The sequence below is a fragment of the Ruditapes philippinarum genome, unplaced genomic scaffold (genome assembly GCF_026571515.1).
Source record: "Ruditapes philippinarum isolate M1 unplaced genomic scaffold, ASM2657151v2 ctg6180_1_1_1_1, whole genome shotgun sequence".
NCBI lineage: Eukaryota > Metazoa > Mollusca > Bivalvia > Venerida > Veneridae > Ruditapes > Ruditapes philippinarum.
This window is the reverse complement of record NW_026856669.1, coordinates 17,598-29,614: the sequence shown is the minus strand read 5'-3', so window position 1 is coordinate 29,614 and position 12,017 is coordinate 17,598. Positions and strand designations below refer to the sequence as shown.

The 12,017-nt window shown below is 32.7% G+C and overlaps 1 protein-coding gene across 1 annotated transcript in view; it reads left to right on the top strand.

The window, feature by feature from the left end:
• LOC132747268 (transmembrane channel-like protein 7) overlaps positions 1–11,008 on the top strand; it is a 29,146-nt gene extending 18,138 nt beyond the window's left edge. Inside the window, exons 10-15 of the mRNA XM_060736598.1 lie at positions 953–1,066; positions 2,163–2,238; positions 3,185–3,315; positions 5,965–6,132; positions 7,420–7,498; positions 8,237–11,008. Of these exons, the coding sequence (XP_060592581.1) occupies positions 953–1,066; positions 2,163–2,238; positions 3,185–3,315; positions 5,965–6,132; positions 7,420–7,498; positions 8,237–8,302 (634 nt within the window). The 3' untranslated portion in view covers positions 8,303–11,008. The remainder of the gene's footprint in view (positions 1–952; positions 1,067–2,162; positions 2,239–3,184; positions 3,316–5,964; positions 6,133–7,419; positions 7,499–8,236) is intronic.
• Positions 11,009–12,017: the final 1,009 nt, after the last annotated feature.

Below are 12,017 nucleotides of genomic sequence, written 5' to 3'. Positions count from 1 at the left end.
CTTAAAGTAAATAGCCAATATATAAGGTAACGCTTTTTATCAGGGTTTTATATTAAACAGTACAACATACCCGGAGCACGATAAAATATTAGTCAGTGTTGAGAGCATGCTTCTTAAAAACATGCCTTTAACTTCCAGCATAATAATAATTATAGGAAATACATTCCTGTGGAACGACGTCATTCATTTTTACGTCATATCACCAACAGACGTTTATGTAACGCTACTTTGAAAAAATCTGTAGCATAATATGTAACAGCAATGCTATTTTGAAAATTCCCAAAATGGCGACGTCAGATGAAAATGCGGCGCAGCGCGATGTCATTGAATACTGTGTTCAGTTCAAGAAGCGTCCAGCATTAACTGACAACATAGAGAACATTATATTTTATCAAGATAATGCACCTTGTCATAGATCTCAGGAGACACAGCTTGAACTTGATGTGATAGGTTTTTAGAGACTTCCATACGCCCCTAGACTTTGCAGTGTTTCCTTATGTGAAATCACAATTACGAGGTCACCCTGAGGTTCGAAAATTTCAGGGTACTAAGCAAGGAAAATCGACGAGTGTTGAGAATATTAAAGTAGGACTATTTTGAAAATGGTTATGATAAATGGGTCGCCCGACACCGACAGTGGATCGAGAAACACGGAGAATACTTTGAAAAACATTTTTTTAAATCTTGTAACGTCATGACGTTTATGACGGCGTGCGCCGGGTATGTATAGGTAGCATTCTTTAAATTTTAATTACTTGGTCATTTTTGGAGGTATTTTGATTTTATTTCGCATAGACACACATAAAAGGTGTATTGACTTTTCCCTACGTTGACGACGCTATTGTTTTTTAATTGATTGAGTAACAGACTTTGTCTACGATATTTTGGGACAACCCTCGTATGTCAATTTTGTATTCACAAATAAACCTGAAATGTGTTGTATGTTTTACAGGTTGATATATGACAGATATGGCAACACAGTTGGTATTGTAAAGAAGTTAGGTCCTCAGGAGTTTGATTTACCTCAGAATGTGATAGATATTATATACTCACAAACACTTTGTTGGTATGTATCTATTTAAGCTGCTGACCTATAAAAAAAATCACTATTTCATGGTGATGATTTTGAGGTTTATGCTGCCAAACTATCAATTTTTTTTCTTCACTATTATAATGTGATGATTTGATTAATGCAGCATCTTTGAATTTTCTTGATACTCGTGAGAAATTAGTGAGAAATTAAAGCCCGTCTGCTTTGGTCATTATGTAAAGCCTTTCCAGCTACACATGTAGCGTACGGAACATCAGTGGTTCTACTCAAGTGCCCATTTGTGCCTGAAATAATGCATGGAAGAGACCCAAAGTCTTCCTCCAACAGCAAAGCTGGAAAATTGCCATATGACTTATACTGTGTTGGTGCAACGTAAAGCCAAACCAAAAAAAGGAAGAAAAGATGTAACCCCTTAGATCTGTGGATTTCTGATTTACACGAGTAAAAGTGACTTTGGATTCTTTCATATGAGAAAATTATTCAGCTAGATGATGGAAGGTTAGTGGTTTAACTCAAGTTCTCACTTGTGGTTTAGATAATACATGAAGGGGCACCTAAGGTCTTCCTTCACTAGTAAAGCTTGAAAGTCTCTACATGTATATGACCTTTACAATGTCACTTTGATTTACAATTTAGATAATAAAGGCCTAAAACCAATGTACAGATCAGTTTCAACTTTTCCTGTGCATTACTAAGAGTGCTGGGACCAGCATCCTGCTGTTATAGTTGATAGTTTATATAACTGATTTAATTTTTAACTGAATACAAGGCTTAAGACATGTTTTTTCGCTTTTCTGAAACTAAGCAGTCTGCTAGACATGTGCAGACACCTGACTTTGGAACAATTCTGGACTTGCATATATGCCATAAGTCACTGTTTTATAACAAACTTTCATGGTTAGAATCTTGTAGAAAATGAGGTTCATTCTCAATACATAATTCAGAACACACTAGTAATCACCAGCAATATTACATTGATTAAATACTATACTCATCGAAAAACCAAAAAAAAAACCCATTAGTATTGAGATATTTTTATGATAATACAGACATACATATAGGAATACAAACTAGCATATTACAGCAGTAATTTATTGGATTTTCTTTTCAGGTTAGGGATGTTTTTCAGTCCACTTGTACCCTTGATGACATTCTTAAAGTGCTTTATTTTCTTTTACCTTAGAAAGGTAAGATCATATTTTGATACATGTATTTATTAAAAAATTTATGATGAAATTTTTTTTTTCACATTGTGATGTCCGTATATTGTTTACATTTTTGTTTCAATTCAAACACAATCATTAATTTTTTTTTCTGTCAAAGCAGTTCATTAGAATAGATTTAAAATAGATACTGATGTAAAGAATAATTATAGGTATGATAGGTGTCTTATAACTGTGTGACACTTCTTTATAATTGGTCTCTTTTGTCCGCTTCCTGGAACTAACCAATACTGATGTTAAATGAGGAAACATGATTGTGACCAGAGTAGGGCTCGAACCCATGATCCCCTTGTTGAGAGGCAGACACCTTAACTTCTAGGACACTGCTCCCCTCAGTGGGTCTTTTAACACTTCAATCCACTTAGCTCAATAGGGAGAGTATCAGATTTGTAGTCAAGGAATTGGGAGTTCGATCCTCGGCGAGACAAAGTTAACTCCATGACAATTGATTTTTGACATTGAGTGTAATGGTCATTTGTATGTCTCTGATGATTTGAAAATCATCTGGGATTAGTAGTTGGTCACTTGCAGAGTAACTGATAATTACTGGTTAGTTATTCAGGAATACTGTTTAGGTGGACCAGCTGCTTATATATGACCAAACATGTATATTAAACTGACATAAATACCTGACAAAAGAAACTCCATTTAGGGCATTAATCAGCCAATTGAAACTTAATAGTTAAAAAAAATGCATACTTAATCTTGTATATAGCATGAGAATGATTAAAAAGCCAGATAAAACATACCATATTGTTCTAATATTGACCTGCTTTGATAATGATGCTAAATGATAAGAATCAGAGCAGCTGAGGTTGCCATTTAATCAATAAAGAAAATATAAATATTGCAGTTCTAAGAAATACACATGTATAGCCTAGTGTTTTATATTTGTTGTAATGTTTTACAGTGGACATTGTTGAAGAATTGTGCCGACACAGAGCTGACATATCGGACCTCAAGGTCACACTCATTGTTCATGTTTGTATTGTTGGTCTCCTTCATCCTAGCAACTGTTCCTGTAGGTTATATGATTAGCAGGTAAATGGTGTTTATAATATGATTTGTTATCATTTCTTTACAATGAGGTCTTACTTTGCCAGTAATAATGCCGAAAAGTTGCTTTTTTGATGGCTTTTCCATTGTTGATACCACTTAAAACTGAATAAAAATTGAAGTTTCATTGACACTTCACGTTGAAGAAGACCTACACTCATCCTATAAGCTATTTGACTAGCTTTTTCATATCAAAGAATTTTATGTCCAAAGTGGGATTCAAACTCATAGACACTTTTTGTCAGGAAATTTTAACCACCTAGTCTCTGAAGCCCTTGAGTATTATTCACTTAAAACTTAATCGAATTTTAATTAAAAGTAAAGTTTTTCAAAGACCTTTCCTTTAACTTTTTATACGCCCGTTTGAAAAACGGGACGTATTATGGGAACGCCCCTGGCGGGCGGGCGGTCGGGCGGGCGGGCGGCGTCCAATTTTGTCCGGAGCATATCTCCTACATGTATGGAAGGATTTTAATGAAACTTCATATAAATGTTCACCACTATGAGGAGCAGTGTCGCGCACATGAACCAGGTCTCTAGGTCAAAGGTCAAGGTCACACTTAGAGCTCATTGAAAAATGCTTGTCCGGAGCAAAACTTCCACATGTATAGAGGGATTTCAATATCACTAGGCACAAATGTTCACCATTGTGAGGCGGAGTGTCGCATGCAAGATTCAGGTCCTTGCGGCCAAGGTCAAGGTCACACATAGAGGTCAAAGTTCAGATAAAAATATGAAGATGTGTATATGGACCATTTAGTCATCATTTATTGAGGGATTGTAACACAAATGGTCATTATCAAGACTATGGCTGTGATACATATAATTTAGGTCAATATATACAAGGTCAAGGTCACTAAAGATGATGAAATATCCAGATTTTGTAAATAGAATTTAATCAAAGGGAGACAACAAAGTTATTACTTTGTTCATAAATGACTTACACAATTACTCCCCTTGATCCAATTTCACTTTCAATTCTAAAAATAGAATTTAATCAAAGGGCATAAAATAATCCTCTTTCTTGGACTTGAGTATGTTCTAAAGAATGTAACATTTATTTACACATGTTTCATTCATTGGTCAAGATTCTTAACTGTGATAACTATGGTGTTCTGTAGACTTGGTATTTGTTCATAAAGATCATACAGTAATTACCTTATCAAATGTAAATACTTTCTCATAGAAATTTAATTATATTTTAATTTTCAAGTAAATATCAGTTCAGCTCATTCAAAGATGAAGAATTGTAATGAAATGTATTTCCCTAGAATAAAATCTTAAATCAGAATTTTTTAGTTATTAAATTACATGTACTTTTTATACGCCCGTTTAAAAAAAGATAAAAATATGAAGATGTGTATAGGGACGATTTAATCATCATTTATTGAGGGATTGTAACACAAATGGTCATTATAATGACTACGGCTGTGACACATGTACTTTAGGTCAATATATGCAAGGTCAAGGTCACTAAAGATGGTGAAATATCCAGATTTTGTCTGGAGCATATCTCCTACATGTATGGAAGAATTTTTATAATACTTTATGGAAATATTCACCACCATGATATGTATTGCTCCATGCATGATCCAGGTCTCCAGGTCAAAGGTCAAGGTCACACTTAGAGCTCATTGAAAAACGCTTGTCCGGAGCAAAACTTCTACATTCATAGGGGGTTTTCAATATAACTTGGCACAAATGTTCACCATTGTGAGGCTGAGTGTCGCATGCAAAATTCAGATCCCTGCGACCAAAGTCAAGGTTCATAGAGGTCAAAGTTCAGATAAAAATTTGAAGATGGTTACAGGGACCATTTAGTCATCATTTATTGATGGATTGTAGCACAAATGGTAACTATCATGACTACAGGTGTTACACATTTAATTTAGGTTAATATTTGCAAGGTCAAGGTCACTGGAGATGATTAAATATCCAGATGTTGTCCGAAGCATATTTTCTACATGCATGGAGGAATTTTAATGTTACTTTTATAGAATTGTTCACCACCATGAGACGTAGTGCCCTGCACATAAACCAAGTCTCTAGGTCAAAGGTGAAGGTCACAGTTAGAGCTCATAGAAAAACACTTGTCTGGAGCAAAACTTCTACATGCATAGAGGGATTTCAATATAATTTGGCACAAATGTTCATCATTGTGAGGCTGAGTGCCGTGCATAAAATTCAGGTCCCTGCGACCAAGGTCAAGGTCACACATTCTGTGCATATCTTCCCTATTGATTTGTTTTAAGGTTCATTTAACAACACAGTGCCAAGAATAAAAACTTGCTTGCTAGATAACACTTATCCATAATGCCCCCATCTCCATCTAAAGCTTTTTCGTAAACGGGCGTATTTTGTGACTATGGCACCCTTGTTAAAACATTATAAACAAGGGGCACAACTTATTTGATCTTTGATGTAGACTTCCAAGAGTTATCTGTAATTTTATTCTTTGATATGTTCTGTAATTGTGTGCATAAAATGGCATTGGTCATACATTTAAAAGAAGCACAAAATATCTGAATTTCCTGATTTGATATTATTTCTGAGCTCACTGATTTGAGTGTACCATTCTACTATATGTTTCAGAAATGTTCACTGACTGTATCATGATTATTGTATATGTTTCAGCATTGCACCGAGTCAGAGTTGCGGACCATTTAGAGTTTATAGCTCACCTAACTACACAATGTTTGATTCATTATCTAACACGGTGAAGTCATGGCCAGAGACACTCAGAGATATACTTCTCTTTCTCAGCTCTGTCGCCTTCCTAGTGCCTGCTATTATTATACTCTGGTGAGTGATGTTTTATATAGAGGATATAGAATGTGTGTAGATTTAATACTAAATTTGTTGAACGATGTGAAAAAATCTAATTATGCAAGCCTTTGGTGCTGTAATGAACGAGGTCAATAAATTTAGTATTGTATCTGCATGAATATAAAAATCTGGAAACAAAGTGATCCCTCGGAAGCATCCATCACAACAAAATTACATGAAAATTGCAGACTTGGTTTGATTGAGACTGTACATGAGGGATAATGAATAAGTGCAACATCCCCCCGCGCCACCTAGCACTGGCTTGAGCGGTACTCAATTCTCAACACTTAAATAGAGCTGGCATCAATGATCCCGAAGGACCAGAAAAATATCACATATCTAAAAAAAGAATGACTTTCAGCTAAAATAGTCTGTTTTCATTACTGTGCCTATATTGTAGTGTAGCTTTCTTTAATGCTATGTTTGTATATTATGTAAATGATGTCAAGGTCTTATTACACTAGTGTAATATGGATAAGATAATTTATTTACGTTTACCCTGCTTTTTTTGTGTAAAAATTAATGAAAATGTCTTGTTTAGAATTTTAAACTTTCCATTGTTATGTTAACCCTTAACTTGCTTGAAACCTAAGTGATTAGCCTTTGTAACTAGTATAGAACCAGGCCTGGGCCTGCACATCTGTGCTGTCTGACCATGCTCTTTACTGTTGATAGCTAAATTTTTGTATTTTCATATTGGAATACCTTACCTTTTGAATGAACTGTTCCCAATTTAAAAAAGGCATACTTTTTACACATATTCAGCAGGTCATGGGTTGGGAAACTTTTACATAATAGTAAGAGAATAGAGTAAGTTACAGTATAGAGTTTGGTCACATGAATGTGCAAGAAGGCCTGGCTCTATACTTGTGGGAAAGACTGACAATTATCTTAGCAAGATCCGAAGGGTTCATTTTGGTTCAACATATTGTAAGGTCCATTGTGAAAAATGTTTGAAACTTACATGGACCAATCTGTAGTCTGCTTATTGGAACTAACCAGTACTGGTTTCATGATGATAAAGAAACATAGTTGTGACATGAGGAGGTTTGAACCCATGTTCCCTTGAATGAGAAGCAGACACTTTTACCACTTTGCCACATTTACTCTCATTCAGACAGCAAAAAATGGAAACTGTCAATTATTCCTGGATATATCATTTTAAAAATTTCAATCATTTTATAGGCAACCTTTACCTTTGTATGAAGAGTATATAATGAAAACTGTAAATTATACCTGCATTGATGTTTTTACAAATTTCAGTTTGCTCATGTATTATTTCTGGTTACTTGGGTCAGGATACAAGAGGAGAGAAGAAATTCTCAGTGAACAACTTAAAATGGTATGTTTAACATTTTTGTGAAACAAAATTGTAAAATGGTTTTAACATTTATTCTAACTACTTGTTGAGGCTCACAGGGAAGAAGACTGGGCTTGCCCAACTGTGTTGCCTCATTAAATAAAGTCATCACTTACTTACTAACTACTAGTGTTGCCTTATTATCTAAGCTTGCAATAATAATGGTGTACTAATCTCAGTTCATTCGTTAGTTTCTGAAAGTCATTACCGGTACCTGTTTCATTTTCAATTTGTTTGTGAGTCTAGATAAGCTAATATTTGTGACAATAAATTTTAAATGGGGACTTCTTAATTAGGATTAACATATTTAATTGTTGAAATTAGCAATGTTATGTGAAAAGAAACTAGCAATAAAGGAAAATAGTGGATGTTATTTTTCAAGAAAGACAACTGTTGCAAATATATAAATATCACATGTAAGGAGAGTTATCTTTCTTGTATTGCATATATATATATCTCAAATTCAGCAATGTTTTACTTTAGGCTTTGTCTTTTGTAATTTTAGGTAAATTGACAAGGGCATGGCAGAATTCATATATACAATAATGAGAGCCCATTTACATAAAAGTTTTCCATATCTTAGAAAGCAAAAATTAAATTCCCAAACAACAAATGTTTGCTCATGTTACAAATTTTGTAATTATTTTTGTATAAATTTTATAGTTATTATTAGGATAAGATCTATTATAAACATAAAGCCTTGCCTACTTGTATTTGCAGGTCTCCAAAGATAAACAGTTCTTGTTAGCCAGAGTTAATGAAGTTTTGATGCACGCAGAGACGTGAAAATATATCTACATATTAACCTTATATGTGTTCTCACGATGTTATTATAATTATTATATTTGAGTATATATAACACCGACACAAACTATGCAATCTATGTGAGCTCAGATTTTGAAATTTTGAGATTCAGATTGACATATGTGTATACACCATATATCATATATGTTTCATTATGTAAATTCTGGAAGTGTGTTAACATAGTAAAATGATATAATGTTCTGACAATGATGCATAGTAAGGCAAGTGCAGGAGGAAATATTTGAGATCAGTGATAAAATATGTGATTGAAATATGTATAAAAGGGCATTTTGTGTAACTTTCCTGAATGCAAAATCATGAAATATGTATAAAAGGGCATTTTGTGTAACTATTCTGAATGCAGAATTAAACATATTTTTTTTTTTTTTTTTTTTTTGAAATTGAAGTGACATTATTCCTATCCAAGGGTATATTAAGGAGTGAACAGGTGAGAGTTAAAATAAAATAACATTTGCCATAATTCCTTTTAATTTTATAAACTTGTATGAACAATACATTACTCACATGGCTCCAGGAATATTCTCTAAATATCTATCAGAATTTACTTTTAATGTTCAATTTATAAAAAGGGTGGGGCAGTTTTATATTTAAGGCAGATTATATTTCATCCTAAACATATATCAGCTGCTGGTTAACTTCCATTATAACATTTAATCTTTTGAGATATATAGCCATTACAGCTGCTGTACTTGACAATGAAAAAATGAGTGTAATGGCACTTAGAGCATAATACTTACATTAAAGTAATCTCAAGTGATAGAAAGTATTCAGTTTAAAATAAGAACTAAAAAATATCCCTGGCACTGTGACGGCTGAATTTTACTTATAATGGCTGTGATTTCTGTACTGATAAGGGGAAGTAATTGCTGCAAGGAATTAAAATTTTTGTGTTTTTTTTAAATAACAGTTCCAGTTTTTAAGCAGCACGCCTCCAGATTCATGTTAATTTTCATGAAAATTTTGGAAATGTATTTAAAAGTAAAATATTGAGAGGTGAACAAATAAAGCAATTTACATATTGCAATCGGCACTTAAAGTTAAAAAAAATTACCAAAAAGTAGTCAACATATGCATAAACAGCACTCACTGTGTTAGTAGCATAGTAGAAATATGGTGATAAAATACTACAAAATCAGTCTGAAACTGCACATAACATGTAAAATATAACTTGGATCTTGTCAATGGATGTTTTCACCTTTCTTAAAACTTTTAGTACATTTTCTCAATATTGATTTTCTTGAAATATTTTGGCTCACCTTTAAATATAGAAGTTCATATTGGTACATTAGCACTGGATTTATTTTTCTAATCACTTTTGGTTCAAACACGTCAATAGTTAAAACATTTTTCTTAATATTGTTGGAATTCTAAAAAAACAATAAAAAAATCAGAATACATTTCTTTGTTATTCTGATTTTTTGATTTGGTGCAATGTGTTGTTTTTTATATCTGTGCAAATATTTATATTTTAAGGAGCACTATGTGCAATTTGATCGTGACTGTTTGTTAGGAAAGGTTTTGTTTTCCTAAAGAGTCTTATTGTAAGCATGTTTAGATGTGGAGATGTATCGTTAAAGGTGCATATTTCTTTTTCTATTTGTATACTTAGGTATTTACCAATTGAATCATGTCAAATGGTTATTTCATATACTTATATTCATCTTTATATGTAAATAACTTACTTTCAAGGGATTTAACTAATACTTCAATAAAAGTGTTAACAAATTTGTTGTGAAATTATTTTTCACAGTATTAGCGGTAAGATCTGAACAAAAATGTAGTTCTGAATAGGGATTAAAGGAACTCAACTGAGGTCCAAAAGCCTTAAAACGAGCATAAATAGATCAGCTGGGGCACTTAAAACAGACAGATATCCAAAAGATATTAAGAAATACACATGAAAAAAAATGAAACCATATTCTAATGATAGTATTAGCCCTATTTGAGTGAAAAGCATTAAAGCAATTAATTGCTTACTTCAATGACGGACTGGCGTTTGACTACTTAAAAAAGAAAGTTATGCGAGCAGACCCTAAAACTTCAGACAAGGCTGTGGCCATTGCCTCTGCTGAACAAAGTATCAGAAAAAGGTTTACTTTAAGGGCAGGGCATGAGTTTGATAAGCCACAAAGATTACAACGCTTTCCAAATTTTGATCGTTTTTCATAATTAGAATAATTATTCTGGAAAAAAAACAGAGTGAGCAAATGGTCTGAAATTTTGGACCTTCGACCTACATCAAATCTAACTTTAATATTGAAAAAAATATTTCGTGTCCAGTCATGTCAAAAAACCACAGTAGAGTCCCTTTAAGGAAAATAAAAGAAGTTCTAACTGTGTGTTAATATATATTATGTTTTGTGCCAACTGAGGCATTTTTTCTGACTATGTGATACTATATTGTTTCTTTTACTTTACTAATTATGTACAACTATTTTGTCTTCCAAATGATTTAAAAGTGTGTATTATTTGCATGTCAAACAAGGTTGTATTCAAACTACATATAATTATGTAATATGTATACTTTAATAATGTGTGAAAATTGTTATGTATATGTAATGCTATGTACAATGATGTTGAAGTTAAGTGGATCTGTATCAAAAACAAAATGCTTTCCTTGTCCATTGATCTAAAATATGTACCAAAGAGATCAAAGTAGCTGTTTAAGGTAGACCATGGGTAATGCATAACCTCCACTTTGAAGAGTATTCAAATAGGCTAGACTCGCTTGTAAACTACATTGAAATTGAGGGGCCTGGGTTCAAACCCCAGAAGGGGCAACTTTTTTTTCTTTTTTTTTTCTTTTTAACATTATTTATGTATCTCTCTGATGCCTTATGGAAGAAAGAAGTTTTATTTAAATTATATAATTATTATAGGCATTTTTTTTGCTAAATAATGCCAAAATTTATAGCAAATATGATACCAGATATTTTCAAAGTTCGATAAAATAAAAACTACACGGTAAAAGTATTTTATATTTCGCATGATCAACTAATATACCTTTAAGAAAATTTAGGCAAACTTTGTAAACAGACCCTCATTTCAGTAAATTTTAGGGATATTTTGAATAAGGCATTTTAGATAGGGAAATGGTAAAATTAGTGTTAAAAGTGGGTGGGATAGGGTAACATTTTTAGACATATTAAGAACATTTTGTTTAGAAACAAACATTTTGCTAGTGTAATGTGTTACCTGAATGTTATTATTTGTTTCTTAACAATGAGCAATAGAAAAACATTTTTTATAATGATGATATTACAGATTATTTACAGTTTTCTCATTTCTGAAAATAAGCCCTTCTAATGACAAAGTCTTAGTTCAGAAATATATCCATAACTCATAAACCTCACGGTAAATTTTATTTGAATTTTGCATACAGGTGACCTTGAAGACATATAACTGTCCTATGTTGTCAATTTTACAGTTCCTTATGGTGCCCATTACCCATGGTCTACCTTAATGAAAAAATAAAAAGATAAATATGACTTTACTCAGTAGGGCAATATGACTTGACTATGCAACTAATTTAGAGCCAGGTCTGTCACAATTTACATATTTTTATGCAGTCTGACTTGACTGTGTACAGTTTGCTGATTTTATTTTAGAATTTTAATACTGAAATCTCTTAGAAAAATTATGGCCTATTCCATATTCCAAATAGGACAAGTCAAAT